This window comes from Stegodyphus dumicola, chromosome 9 (assembly GCF_044657685.1).
Source record: "Stegodyphus dumicola isolate Sdum_Otavi_A_Nest chromosome 9, ASM4465768v1".
Taxonomy (NCBI): domain Eukaryota; kingdom Metazoa; phylum Arthropoda; class Arachnida; order Araneae; family Eresidae; genus Stegodyphus; species Stegodyphus dumicola.
The window spans coordinates 118,526,770-118,546,383 of record NC_140776.1 but is presented as its reverse complement, the minus strand read 5'-3'; the positions used below and the strand labels follow the sequence as shown (position 1 = coordinate 118,546,383).

Here is a 19,614-nt window from a genome sequence, read left to right as displayed (position 1 = left end):
CAGCAGTGTCTATTAGTAAAAGATACGGCGTGTTTTATTGTTTCAGGTGATTATATTTTTATTTGCAGGAATAACATAAAATTGTTTAAGTAATTTTAAATGGGATTTGAAAAAAAGTGTTTTTGAGTTCATAAATTTACTTTGGGATTCATGTTCTTTACAGGCTAGAAGAAAATAGTTCAAATCATATGGTTTACGATAAATAAATGCATATTATGGGATTGCATATGTTTATATGGATATTTAAAAGTCGTTTTATTGACAAATTATTCAGTTGTTATTGTATTTCAGTTTAGGCTCTCTTAAGTCAAAGCCGGATATCGACGCTGCAGTCCAACATTTTACAAACTTCAGGAATTCTTACAAAGGGCAACCTCAGAAATTGGCAATATAGACGGCATACTTCCTGCACATATCAAAGCAGTAATCACTCAACGAAACAGACTTCGTAAATAGTACAGTAGTCCTTTACCAATTCTTTATTTCTTTTAAATTAAATAAACAGTTGACTACTCACCCAGTTCCCAATCTTCCTACGTCGCAGATCACGTCCATCTAGTCACCAACTTTTCTGTAGTGATTAATTTCATGTTATCTAACTCCCAACAAACGACTTGTGACTAAGCAACCATTTATTTTCTCGGGATGAATAGCTTTCTCCTTTCTACAAGCATGGCTCATTTGGCGATTAAAATAAAGGTAACACGATAAAGAATACTTCAGTCACTTTGGCATTACAGTAACCGCCTTAGCAGACAGAATATATAATCTAAAATTAATTACTCATTTTAAAGTCTGTGCGGTGCACGCTGAGCATACTCGCTCTGTGCCAAGCCAGTAATGAATATTTGCATAATATCTGTTACAGCATTATCGAGAAGACGAATTTTCAAACCATTCGTCAAAAAGGAGTACCGCAATTCAGCTGACTCTCTGCAGTGTCCCGCTTATAACTGAAATTTTGGGGTTGGACAAATTAAATTATGACAATTAAGAAAATGCATATATGCAAAATCGCTTTTTGCAAATCCGCTTTTGCTAAGGGTTTGCTGTATGTCTTGTATTGCAGCTTCTTGAAATTCCTCGGGGGATTTCAAGGAATCTGAAACATAATACCATCAAAGATATCTCACCTCACATTTTTGATAGTATTTCTATTCTGCGAAACTGGAGTATAAAACAGCATAGTATGTAATTGCTATGCTGTGGGTCTAGGAACAAATATATGTATCATTATTCAGCAGTTTAAAGAAGTAACTGTTTTTTTTGGGGGGGGGGGATCGTTATTAGAGTAAAAACTTTATCTCACAATTATCCTATTTACTTGGGTATTTTCTCCCTTTCCTAGCTATTTTTACAGCTGGAAAATCAAGAGGGGAAATATACACGATGTACACAATTTCTAAAGAGGCGGCTTTAATGAAAAACGTTGCACATTAAAAAGCACACATAAAGGAACATTAATATTATATCATGTATTTCAAAGGACTTATTAATTTCAATAATACTCTTTTTACTTACGCAAACTAATTTCTTACCTATACATACATTTTACATTATTACAATAAATCAAGTATTTCTAAATCATATACTGAAAAAAGAAATGGGGATAAAAATATGCCAGAGAGGAAAAAAAAAAAAAAAACACATGAGTAAATATGGTATTTATGAACGGGAGGTCCCATTTTTGGACTTCTCCAGTTCAGGCTTTCTGATGAACGTGACAACAAAAATCGCGCCATTTCAAACTCCCCTCCTCCCAATAGAAGTGTTCTGGAAGAGAAAAATTAAAATCGTACCATTTCAAACTTTCTATTTTTAGGCCTTTCAGTATAACTGGTGGGAAGACACTAGGCGTAAAATTCCCATCGCCTTCGAACATTTCATTCTTAAATAATGGAAACATTTTTGGCAAACGTTTTCGCATTAATTCGTCTTGCGATGGTCCAAGAATTTTACCTCAAGTGTCACCATACAAATGCTCCCGTCTGTATCTCTTAACCATTACTATTCTGCAAAACAATAAGATAGAACCGAAGTCTTGTTCCATTATTCCACATAACACATTCAGGATTCACGCCTGTTTTGAGGATTATTTTTTTTTTTTTTGCAGGACCTGGGACCTGGCATTTTTTTTTTTTTTTCAGGACCTCAGTCCCTGGGTGACCGGTGAAGATCATCATAGGAAACCGACTGGCTGTTCAGAACTAACAGTAAACGCTGATACCTGGACATTCTCTTCAGAACTAGGATTAGAGCTGGAATTACGGAGACTTCTGGAACCAGATTAGCCCTCCAGCTGATCCTCGTTAAAGGATTTAGAGTGTACACATTTCAGATACGGGGTCTCAAAAGAGTCCCGTATTGTTATTTTTGGTCACCACCTTCTCGTTCTAGAAGTGGGTATTTTGCGCGGCTGCTTACTTCCTTGGCTGTGGTATCCGTTTTTCCGGCTCCCTCTCCGGAATCGAGCTCTGATTCTCCGTCATCCGTTACAACCATGGTAGGCGCGTAACTTACTATCGACAGTTGATAAGGCAGGCACTTGAAAGAAACGTCACTATGATGAGCCCGTGCGATCAGCATAAAGTTAAACAGTGTTTTAAATTATTCTGGAATAACAACGAAAGAAGAAAAACCGAAAAAAAAAAAAAAAAAAAAAAAGGAAGTCTTCTTAAGGCTCATAATGAACAACTATTTCAGCCGAAGAAAAAGACACATCTTTTGTTTCAATACCATATACTATCTCCGTTCGGCAGATTTTTGTATAATGTCCATTTACCGCTATATGGCTTAATTTTCTCTTCTATGTTAAAAGACACATTTTTTGAAAATCTGTGAATCAAGTCTTCTGTTTTATTAAAAATTGTAATAGCAACATTACTAATGATTTTCACAGAGCACTGTATTTTTAATACAGGTTTAAAGCTAGCCGAACCCTTAAAAGTTTTCAATTTTCAAGATGTAGAATTATCAAAATATTTTAGCTGAGATTATTTTTTAGAAATCGACATAATCCTATATTAAAATGAATAATATTGAATTGTAATCAAATTTTAACAACTTCCTGTTTTAGATATTAAATGTAATCACCAATGCTATTAATGGTTTATCCAAGCAATGCCTAAACTAAGTGTCATTGTGACATCACTTTTTATGTATTTCACGATTTCACGGTCAAGTGATTTTTTATTGCGCTTTCAGATTTTACATTTACCTGAATGAAAAGACTGAAATGGAAAACTTTATTACCTATACTATCACAACAGGCCAAAATGGCACAATTTTTAAAAATATTCAACTGGGAAAGTTTGAAACGGGATATAAACTTTGTGGAATAAAGTTTAGCACCCGTTGCCATCCTTGAAATTTTCCAATCACGAATAATCAAAACTGCAGTTTTTTAAAACCACGATAAATGCCAATTGACCATATATTACGTATTTGCCCACTATCAAAGCTTCGAAAGTTTCGAAATCAACTGTAAACTTATTCTAATGTCAAGTACTTCACTGTGCCCCCGTACCAAGTAAAGATGTCGTTTGCCCTCCAGGAAATCGGTTAATAATCCGATCACTTTCTGTTTCGAACAGCGCAACTCCACCCTTTTGGCCGAGATCTAGATCTTGAATTTTTTGACAGTCAGTGCTAGTTCAGAGCCCCAAAAATGCAGTTAAATCACTCTTTTTAGTGTTCATTTCTCTGAATATATAAACTCGGCAATACCTGTGATATAACACATTCAGCAGTTATTGCTTTCTGCAGCAGTATCAAACTAGCCGTCGAATTTCTTCTTATCAACATGTTTAAGGTAAGCAATATTATGTAATTTCATTATAGGGGCAGAATTTTGAATATTTCCTTTCCTGAAGTAGTAAAATTAATTCAATTAATTTACGAAATTTTGTTATTAATTACGTATTATGAAATATGTTTCTACTGGGTCTGTGAATCAAGAATGTGTTGCCTAAATACTTCCTGCATCGCACAACGAAGTTAGAAACTAAAAATTAAGGTATGATGATCAATTAATAAATAAATTAATTATTAAAAAGCACTCTTATCATTTCAAGATTCAAGTAGAAAATTTCAAACGAAACTATCAAGAAATTAATTTCATGTTTTCAAAAGAGATATTTTGAACCTCTTCAGGGACGAATTAAGATTTGAAACGTTCTCGAAAAGATTGCACAGAGTACTTAAAACCCTAAAATCTGTTAAATTACCAATTTTCTATTTTATTTCCTAAAAATAAACCTTTCTGCCTCAAAAGAAATTTTGAAACGATATGACTAAAACAAATGGTGTAAAAGAGCTTTTGAAATTTTGGCAGCATTTTAAATGCAACATTCCCCTCAGTGATTATTTTCTTTTCTTTTTTATTTCTTTTATTTTCTCAGTTGCGTATTAAAAATAAGCGTAGAAAAATAGGACTATAAACAGATATGATTGCAGATATCAGTACACATTGTTTATGTGTATAAACTGATTTATTATAAACTAGAAAGCCCGGCGGTCATACGAAATGACCGCTGTTCTAGACATTATAAATTGTAATTCAAATGATTTGTGCAAAGGTGTCTGCTAATTCAAATTGAATTACCCAGGGTAAGCGGCGAGGACGCCCCATTGCTTACTACCCCAAGGGGTCTTCCCCTTCTACTTGTTTAATTGCTTAAAGTAGAGTGAAATGAAGGAAACCACTGGCGGTACATTTCCTAAGAGCCACCGCTAGCTCAATAAATAAAGGTGACTTAAATAATAAAATCTTAATTCACATGTCAAAGATCTCTTTGTACGCAACATTTCTTGTGTGTAGATCTTTCCATCATTTTTAAGCTCGACTTGCAGAGGACAATCAATTATTTTTAATTTTACGTCCGTTCTTTTACCAAGTCTTGAACAGGCAACATAAAGTTGACCGTGTCCAAATGCAGGCTCAGGTAAAAAATGCCAACACGCTTAAGCATTTGGCCCTGAGACTTATTGATGGTTATAGCAAAGGCAAGTTTTACAGGAAATTGTCTACGTCTCAATTGAAACGGCAACTCTGTGTAGTTTCAACTTCACCCCTAGTACTGTTACGCAAACAAACAATAAACTATCGGCTATAAACAGACACTTAAGCCGCATGTAATAAAGATGTTTATTTATTTCATTTTATTTGTTTTTTCATCGTTGCCGGTTTTTGCCGGTTGCATATTTCCGAATACTATTATATATGGATGTTAAATGTATTTATTAAATGTTAAATGCACGTGCTCTTGTATTTTTAATTTTTCCGACTTAGCTTTCTCATAATATTCGTCACGCGCTGCGCTGCACGGGGAGTAAAACAATTTACAGTTACGCAAGCAACCACTAAACTATCGGGGACAAACACTTAAGCTGCATATATACAAGATACTAAGTGAAGTGCGAAATAAAACTTTCGATCTTAAACTCGTAGAGTTTTTTTTTTTTTTTTCTTTGTTACTGAGCTCAGCAGATACTTCTATGTGTATTATCAGTCAATTTTGTTACGTTTCTTCAGAAATAGAAATTATTTGTCATAGACATGAAAAAGAGGTCGCGTAATGAAAGCGATTAAGTTCCTGACTGTAGCATTATTGAAAATAATGCAGGAACAAAGATTAAACCCTTTAATTAATTTTAAAAAATCCTAAATTAATTTAAAATGCAATTTATATATGAGATCATATGGCTAAAAAAGGGAGAAAGTATGCTGCTGAGCTGCTGAACGTCTGTTAAAAAGCATGATCTTGAACGGTTTTATACAGAATATTGTATGGCTGCTCCAATGTAAAATTTTACTTTTGAAAAAATAAATAAAATGAGAATTTAATGTTTTTATAAATCTTGATTATAAACGTTTATCGTGATTATAAACATTCTATAAAATACATTATAATTAACTTATATATTAAAATTGCTCTGAACGGGTTTTGCACAACAAAAAACAGGTAAAGAAAAATTCTGCTTGCATTTCATAACTTTTCTTTCATTATTTCCTGCCAGTTAAAGCCTCAAATAAAAGCTTGTAATTTATGTTTATGTTCACCAATTAAATATTAATAGGTTTCATTTTAAATAAATATATATAGAAATTTCGTAAGAAAAGCATTTCTGAAATTTGACAAGATTTAATGACCATGTAGAGAGTTTACATTCTTTAAACTTTGTTTTCTCAGTTTGCATTTTTTCGATAAATCCTTTTGCTTAAAGTCCTAAAACTTGCACATATATGGACTAAACTATTTAATATTTTTATTGCTTAAATTATACTCTTAACAAGGATGGGTTTTTCAAAATAATGAAAAAAAAAATTATTTAAGTGAAAATGTAACTGAAATTATATTTTTTGAAGCTTTTACATATAATTGTGCTTTTTATTTTTTTCTGAGAAGTTAGTTTACTAATTTCAAAATAGATCCTTAAAGTTATTAAGAATATTTGATAAATATAATAAAAAATTGGGTTTCAAGTATTGAAAACTGTACTTCAAAAAATTTTAATTAAAAAAATTACCGGCAAAATGCTTTTTTTCAGTTTCAGATCTACTTTACTACAAAATCATTTAATAATATTCATAAAAAATAAATTGAAGTTCTTAAATTGAAAAAAATCATCCAAAAGCTACCAAGTCCCTTTTAATTACTTTCCTCTAACCTGTATACGTAGGTAGATAACGTTTTCGATCCGAAAATTTGATCGTGAACTTTCAATGAATAAGCGCGAAATAGAGGACACCACAACATGATGTATGTCGTTTGTTGTTTTTACTATTTTTACAATGAAATTTGTCTATATCAGGGAGATTTCAACCGGGGAAATTCTTCCCTAACGAGACTTTCATAGTTTCGGGGGAGGTAATGCGATGAGAGTTTTATTTACCTGTTAAGTATTTAGTTTCAGTTTATGAATATAAAAAGCTACTTTTATTCAAGTTTCGGAATTATCAACATTTTTTATACTTTTAATTCTTAAAAGCATTAAAAAATAATCTAAATTAAAATAAATGTACATATATTTTTGGCATATAAGAGCAGATCAAAATGAACGCTTAGGTTTGTAGATGGTACGGAAATAACATAGAAGAAAATTCAATTATAGTATTCGCTTCAAAATATTTGTTTTAAATATATTTGTATAAACAGCTTTCTTTCATTAACAGACAACTAAATTTTATATTATTTAACTGCCCAATAAAATGCAATTTTAAAAAAATGTAGGCGCAAATATTTGATTGTGTTGGTTTAAATTTAGAAAACTAATATGACACATGGTGAATCATACCTAATAAAACGGAATTTAAAACTTCGCATTTCCAGAGCTAGATTAACCATTAAGCAATATAAGCACATGCTTAGGCATCAAGGGAAAGGTCAACCAAAGAATTTTTTCAGTTTTACCATGAAATGCATGATGCAGCTAAACCAAAACCGGCAGAGAGAAGGAATGAAGAAAAAACTGGCTTAAACACATGTGGGAGCACCAAAATCTTTAAGCGATCAAAGGCCTCTAAAAGTCTTAATCTGGCCTTATGTATGACGGGCCTTTCTACTGATTGTAACAATCAATTAAATTTTGTTTTCAAACGGACAACCGAAAGTGATACTTTACTTAAAGCTCGAAACATGGAAATGGCGGGAGGTCAAGTGCTTTCCTCGCCAGACTTCCCTTTGGTTTTATTTAGTTTTTATCATTTCAAATTGGCAGCAGTTCAGCAAGTTAAACTTGGAGTAAGTATACACTGTGTTAATAATGTCAACATATCTAGCCGTTGAACTTAATGGCAATTATCAATAAAAAATATACATTCAAAGCATAGCGGTTCTCTGCGTTTTTCGAAAATGTATCCCCTTTATCTTACACAATTTTAGTCATGTTATCTAGGAGGATTTTGAAGTTCCATTTTTAGCTTCCTTGTACGAAGTTCCTTGCATTGTAATCGCGAAAAAATTCGTGTATGATATTTCAACGGAAATATCCATTTTGGCCTTTCCCAAACCTATGTGGACATTTTTTTCGAGTGATGTCTATATAAACGGACAAAATAAAGGATTATTTTTTTTCAAAAACTTTATTTCCAAAACAGATTATAAAATGAATTTCAAATGTACTCAAAGGAATTATTTCGTGGTATGTACAGACATATGTATGTATCTTGCATAACTCAAAAATGATTAGCCGTAGAAAGTTGAAATTTTGTATATGGGACTTCTATAACATCTTGTTATGTCTCTTCAGTTTTTATTGCAATCGGGAATATACTAAACCCACTCCTCTTATCCAGGTTAAACGTTTCTTGCCGGCATTTATTTTCGCAATAGTTACTTGTATTCATAACTTCCAAACACACAAGTATTTTAAATAACGAAAATATCCATCTTTTGTCAATTTCAAATTTAAAAATTTAAAACTTACTTAGTTTTGAAAATATAACGGAATGCAAACTTCAATGCGGTCTCCTATTCATATACATATATTTGGGAAAGTTTTAATGCTGGTGATGGAGAAAAAAATACAAGAAGTTTGACTCACATACGACAAAAATGGATCGGGAGATTTAATTTGAAATTTTTGATGCCATTTTCAACTTGCCTTGAGGTTATTATTATTAAGTTAGAACAATTTGAGAAAATAAGTTTAAATGAAGTAGGCCGTACAAGGAAGTCATGGAGTGATCACATCAGATATTTTTTAATAAATACTGGACTTTTATTTTGAATAAAAGAAATTTACAGAATTATCTTTAGACTACACACGTTTACACTATAGACTAGAGACTACAGACCTTTTTTTCCAAGTTATCCCAACGAAATCTTTTGCCTAAAGATGAGAATTTTCTAAGTTTTAATTCCAGTTATCGAGAAATAATTTATACTTTTAGAAAGAAATATGGAAAATCTACCAGTATTTTTTTTCAACGTTTTCGTCTATTATATTTTATTTAAAGCACACGAACGCTGTCTGCCTAAGAGCATGGATACCAAAGCGGTAGACATCAGACTTTATCGACTCACGGAACCTTAGGTTTATAAGGTTTTTCAAAAGGGTTTTTTTTTTTTTTTTTTTTTTTTTTCGAAAAACCCCATCCTACTTTTAGGAAAATATTATTTTAGAATAATATTTAAAGTAGATCAATATGTTGCAGATACCTTTTGTAAAGACAATTAAATAAAAGTATTTTATTTTTTATTTAAAAAATTATAAAATAAATTTCATGTAATTTACTCCTTAATAGCATTAATCGTGTTCTAGATGTCCTCTAACCTTGACTTATATTTATTGACAGGAGTGTGCTTTTTTGTTTTACATAAACAAGTGCAGTATAGCTCTGTTGATGCTACCTGCTGTTGCATTTCATGTTCTGCGTTTAATTTGCTTCTATACTTTGTTTTCGTTGCTACAAACATTGAGAAATTTTTTTCACGTGAATACACTGCTTCGAATGACATTAAAATGTTTATAGTTGATGGGAAACTTCTAGCTATTCTGCATGAATCTATAACAAAACATTCAGGAGCTGCTCTTGCTTAAATTTAGATTTTAATGTCGAGTCTGTTGATAGCCGATAAGTTGTTCCCTCTCCTTCATGGATAAGCTTCCTGACTTACCATAGTACTCGAATGGATATTTTCTCCAGCCATACTTCAGCCATACTTACCTTCTGGGAAATATTCTCTTATAGTTTTCTTCAACTGAAAAGCTGCTCCATTGTATAATTTTTACGACTTGGTCTAAATACTATTCATTTTCAATTAAAAAACTGTTTAGTTTTGCAAAGCATTTTACGTCATTCTCTTTGGCGGCTGATAATCATATGTTAAGTTTGTAAACTAATCTGCATGTAAACTATAATTTTTATGTCTCTATAATTTTTAATAAATAGATACACTAATCAACTAGCGTGAGTGCTGTATAGTTTACTTTTTAAATTTTCATTTTTACTCGAGGAACCCTAGGATTTGACTCTCAGAATCCCGGGATTTGACTCTCAGAATACAGTTTTATAACCACTGCCTTAGAAGAAGACTTTCTAAGGGAAATTGACTCATGTTTACATTACACATGGAAAAACCTAGGAAAACACCTATACAAGCAGCCCGTTTGTAGGGATTTGATCACCAGAGTTTGAAAAAACGTTTTATTTTTCATTAAAGAGAAATGATTTATTTTTAGTTATGTGAAAAACCTTCTCCAATAAACATTTATTTAACAGTAAATTTTGAATAAATTTGTTCTTTGTGTGAAAGCAATCACATTTTTATGCGATAAATATACCCAAAATATTTAAAAATTCAGATCAAATTAAAATAGGAAGTTATCTGATTGTAATGAAAGTGTTCCGTCAAAAACGTTCTTAATAAAGTTAGACCAGGAAATGTGAAAGTAGTACCTTTAGCGCAAGTAATAATCATAATCTATGATTTTCTATGTTTTGATGGTTTTTCAAAGCCTTTCACCCAGAAACTTGGTAGCGGCATGTCCAAAAACAGATCAACCTCATTTCGACGTACAGTGCAGAATGGAAGATAACACCAGCAAGATGTAGCTGAAGGTGAGAAAAAAGATAGATGTCCGAAGAACCGATGTCGGGGCTATATGGTGGTGTAGCAAATGGATTCCATTGGAGTCCTTACAGAGTCAAGCCAGTGAATGCAGACACATGTGGCCTTGCATTATCTTGATGGAACATTACCTTTTCGTGCCGGAACTCACTTTGACATTTTTCCTTGATAGTAGCGTTACCACAGACTAGCAACTCGCTATACACATTACTATGAAAGGCTTTACCTTCTTCCAGGTACCCTTTGTGAATAATACCACAACAATTCCACCAGATACAAAGCATGATCTTTTTGTCAGTCAAATTTTGCCAAAGAACTCACCGGGCGCAAACCCATCTCCTTTTCGGTTATGTTGTTGAAGTAAATCCACTTTTCATTACAAGTGACGATCCGGTCCAGAATTTTATCATTGCGTTTATATTGGAGTAGATTAGTGCAGGCCTGAACACGTCTGTCCTTGTCTACTTGAGTCAGGTCATGTGGCACCCAGCGATTGAACTTGTACGTCAAGTTTATGCAATGCATAGCGCGACTAATGGACATAGCACTAACGTCTAATTCCTTAGCAAACTCTCGAGTAGTTGCACATCAGTGGGCCGGCGAGAGAGCTCTGCTTCTTGAATGTCATAGTCTTTGTTTTTGAATTTTCGATACCCAGCCTTCACAGTGTCATATGATATAACATTAGTATATAAAGCTGTACAAACGATTTGGTGACATTCTGTAGCTGGCTTTTTGTAAGTTGGAAGTAAATGATGGTTCCAATCTGGTAGCATGCTAGTTGCATTTCAGACACCTTGTACTTGATGATAATGATATTTTTTTACAAATTTTACAATACAGTGCTCTAAAGCAAATTTCTTTCTTTCTAATGCCAAAACTCGTCTGACAAAATATGATTAAACACGCCAACGCGAACTGTTTGCGCAGACGATATTTGGAATAGTAGGAAAGTTTCGTCAAAACCCAATATAACATAATACCTCCACATTGCAATACTTCTTGAAATATCTCATAGAACAGCATCATTTAAAATCTTGATGCATTGAAATAAACAAACAACTAACTGTTCGTATCCAAATGCATGCGTCATGTGTCTTTCAAGAAATGATTCATTTTAGACATACAAAGTTTTAGTTACAGTATGTCAAGGAACCTAATTTTTTTAATCCAATTCGCAGCTTTCTCTTCTGGTTGTGCTGGCAACAGTAGCTATTGCACAGTATGGACATCACGGATATGGTGGCGGTAACGGCGGTGTACAAGAAGGAGGGTACGGCGGCCAGTCTGATTATGGACATCAAGATTATGTAAGATAAAACTAATTTCATTTTCTCTTTGCATCAGTATTTATGAAACGCATAACTGAATGCATTCCTTTTTCAGTTAATCATGCAAGTATTAAATGAAACTTTCAGAGTATCTTGTGTTAACTAACCAACTATTATGATTTAAAACCTTTATTATAACTTAAATCCTTTTCCGTAGTCTTCACCAGGTTGTAAATTACATTGGTAAAATATTTTAGTTGAAGATTTTGAACCTTTTAGATATAGCTTGGCAGCGACGCGTACAGTTTACGTTTTATCGCGCAACTCTACAGTTAATATTCCGGCTTTAGCCTTTCTGCTAACCATCGTCAATCTGCGTCATTAAAATACTGACCCATCTTAAATAAGCTCAAGTGGTGCCTTCTGTTTAATTTCAAGAGTTAAAACAAAGGCTATTTGAATCTTCGCAAGATTTTGTCATTTTGATATTTCACACAAACGATTTTGTCACAAACGATATTTGTCGACTGTGTAGGTTAAAAAATCGGTTTTTCTTATTCTGATTTTGTTATATGAATAATTATTAGCAATTTATGAGATAAGAAGAAGAATGAAGAATCTGCATAAATGTATGTATGTTTTTCGCATTGTGGTAAAACAACAGTATCTAGAGTCATCCAATTTTGAATAACGTAATCCTCTATCGAATATGGGCATCTGGAAGCTCTAATTTAGAATTTGGAATTTGTTTTAGTATTTATTTCATATTTTGTGAGACATTAAAGAATTTTCGATTAACAAACTCAACGATTTCAAAATGAGGAATGGCAACACTGTACGGATGAAAAATATCATGTCCAGTGCTCTAGACTGTGAATCGGAAATTTTAAGGATATGTTCATTTCAAAATTATTTTGCGATAGTGCTGTTGAAATGAATTTTATGCTTTACGTGCGAAGAAGATTTTATTTAATAAATAATAAAAGTAACACAAAAAATGTTCAGAAAAAAAAATTGAAAGCTTTTAGGTTTTACATTACTCCCAAAGGGGGCTTTTCTTTAACATTTTGTGTGTTATCTTTATTTGTTAAATATCATGTTCTTGCACTTAAACCATAAAATTCAATTCTGCAGCAATATCGCAAAATAATTATAAAATGAGAGAATCTTTAGAATTTCCGATACACAGTCTTGCGTTTTAATGTTTTAATGTTTAATGTCCGCGATGTTTAATGGCGGTACTAAAAGGACACTTTAAACTGCAAGAACGCTTATCAAATTCGAATGAAATAAGTTTAAATGAGGTGCAGCAAAAAAGTGTACAATTTAATTGGCGTACAAGGAAGCCATGTGGTGTCTACATTAAATTTTTTGTTGCTGTTATTTTTAAAATATTCAAATCTCTATGCATCATATACTATTAGTTTACTTTACCGCTCGACCGCTGGTGGACTACTCTGTGAGAACAAAAAGGAAAAAGGGTTCCTTAAGTAAGTACATAAGGCTTACACAAGTAAGCAAAAAAAAAAAAAAAAAAAAAATACAAACAAGAGAGTAAGAAATTTTTAAAAAAATTATAAATTCCCAAATGAAACGTAAGAAATAAATTTACGGAATGAAAAGAATGGCTTTTTATCTTGAAAGGACACAAGGGGAAGAAAACTAAGAATTTAACTAAGATATGAATTTTCTTCTTCCATGAGTAAGCTTTGGACGGTAAAACAACAAATGTTCCTTATTCTGCACTCGTCCAAAGTTACGGCAAAGCACTCTAGGGTTATCTGCTCAAAGGGAGGATGAATTTGTACGTGACATTATAAGGAAAAGTGTCTCGTTTTTACTTTGCAGATAGGGAAAACTACGAAAACGCCTATGTGGCGTAGTTCACCTAGAATCGTACCCAGGTTGAACTACTAGTATTCAGCGACTTTACCGCTCGACCGCTGGTGGACTGACTCTGTGAGAACAAGAAGGAGAAAGGGTTCTTTAAGTATCACCCCATAGATAGGCCTAATAGCGCGATTTACCGCCAAATATGGATGACCACTTCCTTTAGAACTGCGCAGTAATGACTAGCGAATGGAGACCGTTGCCGAAATTTCCGCCAGTGGGGGGTCGATGAGATAGTACGTAAGTATCGGAAGAAATATTTCAGTCAAACAGGCAGTAGAAGAATTGCTATATAACTTATTCCACTTGAGAACTGTATTTCTGCAACTTTGTTTCTTGAAGAATGACTTAAGCAATGTCATTGTGGTTTTCACGTACAGATTTGTAGCCTGTTTTTCCAAATAGTGAGCCCTGTCATTGTCTGTATTGTAACATGCATGAGAAAAGATGACATCAGCATCTTTATTATTAAGATAAGCAAACCATTTGGCCCATAATGGGAAACGCCATGTAAAGTTCAATTATTTAAACGACTGAGTTAAAGTTAACTATTCTTTACCATAACTTTGATTCTATTTTTATATGAGACTACTCTTAAGACGTTTTTAAAAATTCGAATTTCAGCATAAAATAGTTCTGCTTTTTTTATTTATTTAAAGGTACATGATTCCTTAAATATATACAACATGGAAGTAAATTTTCAACACCTAATTAACTCGTTTTTAAATAGACTCCAGCTTTAAATAGACTTTTAAATAGACGCTAACAAAATAAAAAGGCCACTGAATATAACACAGACTGGCTACGATGAAAGTCTGACGGGTGAAAAACAGGTTATTGCTTCAACTTTCTCTTTCAACTCCAGATGCGTTCGTTTTTTGCATTCTCAACTACTCACGTATTCTACTCACCTAATATCCAATCTATTGATGGCAGAATGATAAAGCTAAAGTAAAAGAAACTGACAAAAAATAGTGTGTTCGCTAAAATAAACTTAAAAACAAAGTAGCAGCATACACTTAGAACTCCATATGCAGTGTTAAGCGTTGGCATGCATTTTTCTGTTTTCTCTTAGTTCGTCATATCAACGTTCAATTTTTCTCAGTAAAATACCTTTTTTTTTTTTTTTTTTTTTTTTTTTTTTTGTCTTTTTATATAAAATTGATAATAAATTTATTATGAAAAGTTCATTCCTTTTCCTAATTAAAATGCTGTTAAAATGCCTATCTTATATTTGCAGTTATATTTACATTATTTTAGTTGTTAAATTCCATTGCTATTTTGAAGGACCGTTTTTTACACTTTTTCTTATCGTTTAATGTTATCAAAATGGCCGTGGGCATAACATGATCACAGTAAGCGACACCTACAGCAGCATAGTTAAACCTCGATTCTTCAAATACAAATTTCAATCTAAAATATACGCATTCACAATTATGAATAAGCATCAATCTTAAACAGTGGGCTGCCTAATACCTCACTCAAAGAACTTGAAAGGAATTAAAGAACAATTGATTTCTTGGTTCCATGCGTGAAATTTCTTTGGTTCAAAGTGTTCAGGAGCTTCTAAGATATGTTTATTGTGTGTTCTAGTTTTCCAAAAATTATGTTACACATGCCTCGTATAGCTTTTCGTTTAGAAGAAGGAAAAATTTGGGAGTGAAGATAAAAGAACAGTAAAAGTCTTTTTCATTATTCTTATTACCAAAGCATGACAAAATTGTAGGTTAGTAATTTTTAAGTTTCTAAGTTCTGAGAAAATTTTTTAAAAAATTCCAATTATTTTCAGTCGAAGATACCCACATAGCTCATAATATCCGACTATATCCATTGTATCTGATTCCATATAGTTTCATTATATCCGTTGTATCCTATATAGTTCCATTATAACCGATTTCATATAACCCGTTATACATTAAATTTCATATAGTTCAACAGATGAAATCCACATATTTCGTTCGATTATATTTGATTCCATATAGTTCCATCACATCCGATTCCACATAGTTCCATCACATCCGATTCCACATAGTTCCATCACATCCGATTCCATGTAGTTCCATTATATCCGATATAGTTCCATTATAACCGTTATATGATTCTATGTGATAAATTATATTCCCTTTCATATAGTTCAATAGAAGAAATCCATATATTTCGTTTGATTATATCCAGTTGCAAATAGTCGCAATATACCCGATATAGTTCCATTATCTCCGATTCCATAGTTCGTTATATCCGATTATTGCAGTTTCGCTATAGCCGTATAAAATAACTTGAAGTGTATAGGAAACCCGACGGAACGGAAAAGGTTTTCTCATTATATCCGAGGGTCGTCATAAGCGGGGCTCATTTTAGAAGGCTTTAAATGAATTTTTTCTTCTGTCAAACTTATTGCATACTTTCTTTCCTTTCACAGGCTCATCACCCCATTCCCTACAAATATGGATATGACATCGTAGGTGGCGACCATCACAGTGACTTCAAGCAAACTCGCCAAGAGCATGGAGATGGACACGGTAATGTTCAAGGAAGTTATTCTTACTCTGATGGTCATGGAAATCACAGACAGGTTGATTACGTCGCCGACCATCATGGATTCCGTGCTGTTGTCAAAACAAACGAGCCCGGAACTGAGAACCAAAGTCCTGCGGATGTTCAGCTGCATGCACCAGCTTCTCATCATCAACAATCTGGTGGTTTAGGTTTAGGCATTGGCTCTCGACTTTCCCTCGGCCATTCTTTGTACTAGAACTCTCTTCAATTAGGAATTATTTACAATTTTGGTAAGTTATTTCCAAATGCTCAGGTAGTGAGTGTATAAACCCTTTCTTGTATAAATACAGCATCTTCAAATGACTAGAACACACACTCTAAATTCGAAAGGGCCGTATATGATTCATTTTTATTATTAACGGGTGACAATTGACCTCTGTCTTAGATGATAATGGTACCTAAAATTTATTATAGTAATATTTGCCTCCGAAGGATAAAAGATTAATTCTTTCCGATTCATTCTTTTAAGGAGCGAAGTATATCTTTCGATCCTAGAGTGAAATAACACACTTCTGAGCGTTTTATTTACTCCTTTAAGAGGTGATGATCAATCCTACATCAGTATATTGCAAAGTGTTGCTAGGCATTATCTGATTGCATTACTTTTTTTGGCTGAAACCAGATTTTAGATTTAGCTTTAGAAGATTTTAGAAGCAATTAAAATAGATTATTAGCGATTTTAGAAGCTTATATTTCTGTTCGTGATGTGACTGAGCGATCCGTCACTGCCATGCGCACAATGTTCCTGTCATCACGTGAAGTGGTGCACTGAGGTGGATGCTATCGAACACGTCGGTCCGTCGTACCCTCCTGCATCCAACGGTCACATATCCGCATTACAGTTGTTTGGTTTCGTCCAACACGCCTACCAATTTCCCTGAAAGATAATCCACACTCTCGGTAGGCCACTATCCTTCCTCTGTCGAACTCGAATATTTGATCAAACGATGATCGCTGTTTACTACCAGGCATAATTGATCTTTTTTTGAAAAAAACCACAAGAAAAACACAATTGCCGAACTTGAAATCGTCGAAAACTCCAAGCCTTAAATAACGCTTTGAAGTGGCGCCACAGGTGCGCATGATGTGCATCTGAGCTGAAATTCTAATCATTTGCATATCTCACCTCTGCTAATGCATGTTGTAAATTTCATGTTATTTGCATGCTTCCTTCAGGATGTTGCATTTAGGTTGGTCAGCAGTGTATATCATCTTAATTTGAAATTTTTCGATTTGGTTTATATATATGTAGATAGATAGATAGATACATACATACATACGTATATATATATATATATATATATATATGTAGATAATAGGAAGAAATATTGTAGAGAGCTCGCTAAAAAGTTACCAGGAGCTGTGGCTCCAAGAAATAGTTCAACGCAGAATTTTTTAAAAAATATTAACATGGAAGTAATTTTTAAAATATTAACATGGAAAGGTGAAAAAGCAGCCTACACGCGAAATAAAATACAAAACAAAAACTGTTAAAGTCAATTGTTGGAAACATCTGAATGCACAAAAAAGAGCAAAACCTATCGATGTGATATGTGTAAAGTTAACACACTTACAAAACAGATCGACGGAACAAGTTAAAACAAAATTAAAATATAATAATAAAACATAAATTGCAAAAACTAAAATTATAAAAATTAAAAAGCGGAAATGGTAAATTAGCCCAATTGGACCTCCAACCAGGCTTTTCAACGCAAAATTAGTTGAATGTCGAATCAAGCTAACACCATTACGCGTTTCGCCGAAACAGACAATTGAAGCTCTTGTTTGACGAAAAATTTTTTTAAATAATATGAATTGTCCCGAAAAAATCTTTTTTGGAGCTTCAATTCTCTGTTCCATTTTCCCGACGCATCCGCAGAAAAAACACATTTTGGTGTAAGAAATAGTAAATGCAACACCGAGCAAAACAAAATTAAAATTAAAATAAAATAAATAGCGGTCTGCTATTAGTCAAATTATAACAATAACGTACGGGCTGGTCCTGCTAGCTTAAAGAATAAAACCTTTATAAATATTAAGGTACTGAAATAAAAATCTAAAGAAATTAAATACTAATGAAAACAAACGGCGTGGGTCTTGCTAAGACCAAGAAAACGATTTTAAAAAGCACAAAAAAATAAAAAATATTAACATAAAAATATATATGTAGATAGATACATACATACGTATATATATATGTAAATATATGTGTGTGTGTATATATACATACATTACACAGATACATAAATATATTCAGAGTATTCACTATTTAATAATATATATTTACGGATGTTCACGTTTTCGGATACAAGTGCGGTTTAATTACTCTCTTTTTTAATTTCTTTTACAGGTGTTTACTGTGGCAGTAGAGATTACTGTGGCAGTATAGAATTTTACAATATGAAAAAATGTGAAAGGATCTTGCAGTTGTCCTATGATGTAGAAATGCCAGATGTTAAATCAGGAAAGAATATTTTTCAGAGTTTAGTAATCATTAACATTATTTATAAGAACTTCTGTTGTATGTAATGTCGTATGTAAAATAAAAAGCTACAATTAGAAATTCTGTACTGCTTTCCTCATTTTTTTCATAATCGTTGCTTTCAACGGAGAACAAAATCTGAGGATTAAATAACATACATAAAAATATCTTCTATTATTTAAACTTCGGTACTTATGTGTTATCGTAACCACCTTCGTACAAGTACCCAAATTTGCAGAATGTGTCAAACTCTGGCAACCATGCTCATAACTATTCTTTAAGCAACCATGTTCATTACAGTCCTTCAATCAAGACACGGCGCCGTTTTCGTATGTACTTTATGTTGTATTTCGTCAGTTGTCTTTCGGAACTGTTTGATTGATTACCCTAATAATAAAAAATGCTGCAATTTTGTTCATAGCATATTAGCATTACGTTGATAGTGCATATTTTATTGTTTAATTTTAAAAATAAAAGCACTAAAAATAATGAACTATGTTTTTATCGGAGTTGATTTAAAGATATTAGTTTGCATAATAATGCATATAGATTTTAATGCAAAAATCAAAAAGAAATATAATAATTACCTATTATGTTACTTTTCCGTTTTGCCGGCGCAAACGATAAACTCTCCAAAAATGGTTCAACGGATGCCAAATGGAATATCCTCGTTGGGTATTTTTTACGCCTCATTTTCAAAACAAGTTACAGCCACTTCTTATCAGATTGATTGTTTCTTTCAATACTGGCATACAATTACATAGAATTCTGACCCAGACAGTTAAATTTTATGCCCCCACTCTATTGCCGGAGCAATACTTCCCAGTCATGCAAAGAGTTC

General features: G+C 32.9%; 1 protein-coding gene across 1 annotated transcript; it reads left to right on the top strand.

Moving 5' to 3' along the window:
• The first annotated feature begins 3,655 nt into the window (after positions 1 to 3,655).
• On the top strand, positions 3,656 to 18,857 carry LOC118179436 (cuticle protein 10.9-like). The gene is made up of 4 exons (XM_035348638.1): positions 3,656 to 3,811; positions 11,756 to 11,884; positions 16,155 to 16,521; positions 18,642 to 18,857. Exons 1-3 carry the CDS (start codon positions 3,803 to 3,805, stop codon positions 16,485 to 16,487), a joined length of 471 nt encoding a protein of 156 aa, XP_035204529.1. The 5' UTR covers positions 3,656 to 3,802; the 3' UTR covers positions 16,488 to 16,521; positions 18,642 to 18,857.
• The last annotated feature ends 757 nt before the right edge of the window (positions 18,858 to 19,614 follow it).

Bases quoted from the DNA above. Each gene is read 5' to 3' on its own strand.
- LOC118179436 (XM_035348638.1), top strand. The intron at 11,885-16,154 runs GTAAGATAAAAC...TTCCTTTCACAG, and splicing joins ATTATGGACATCAAGATTAT to GCTCATCACCCCATTCCCTA.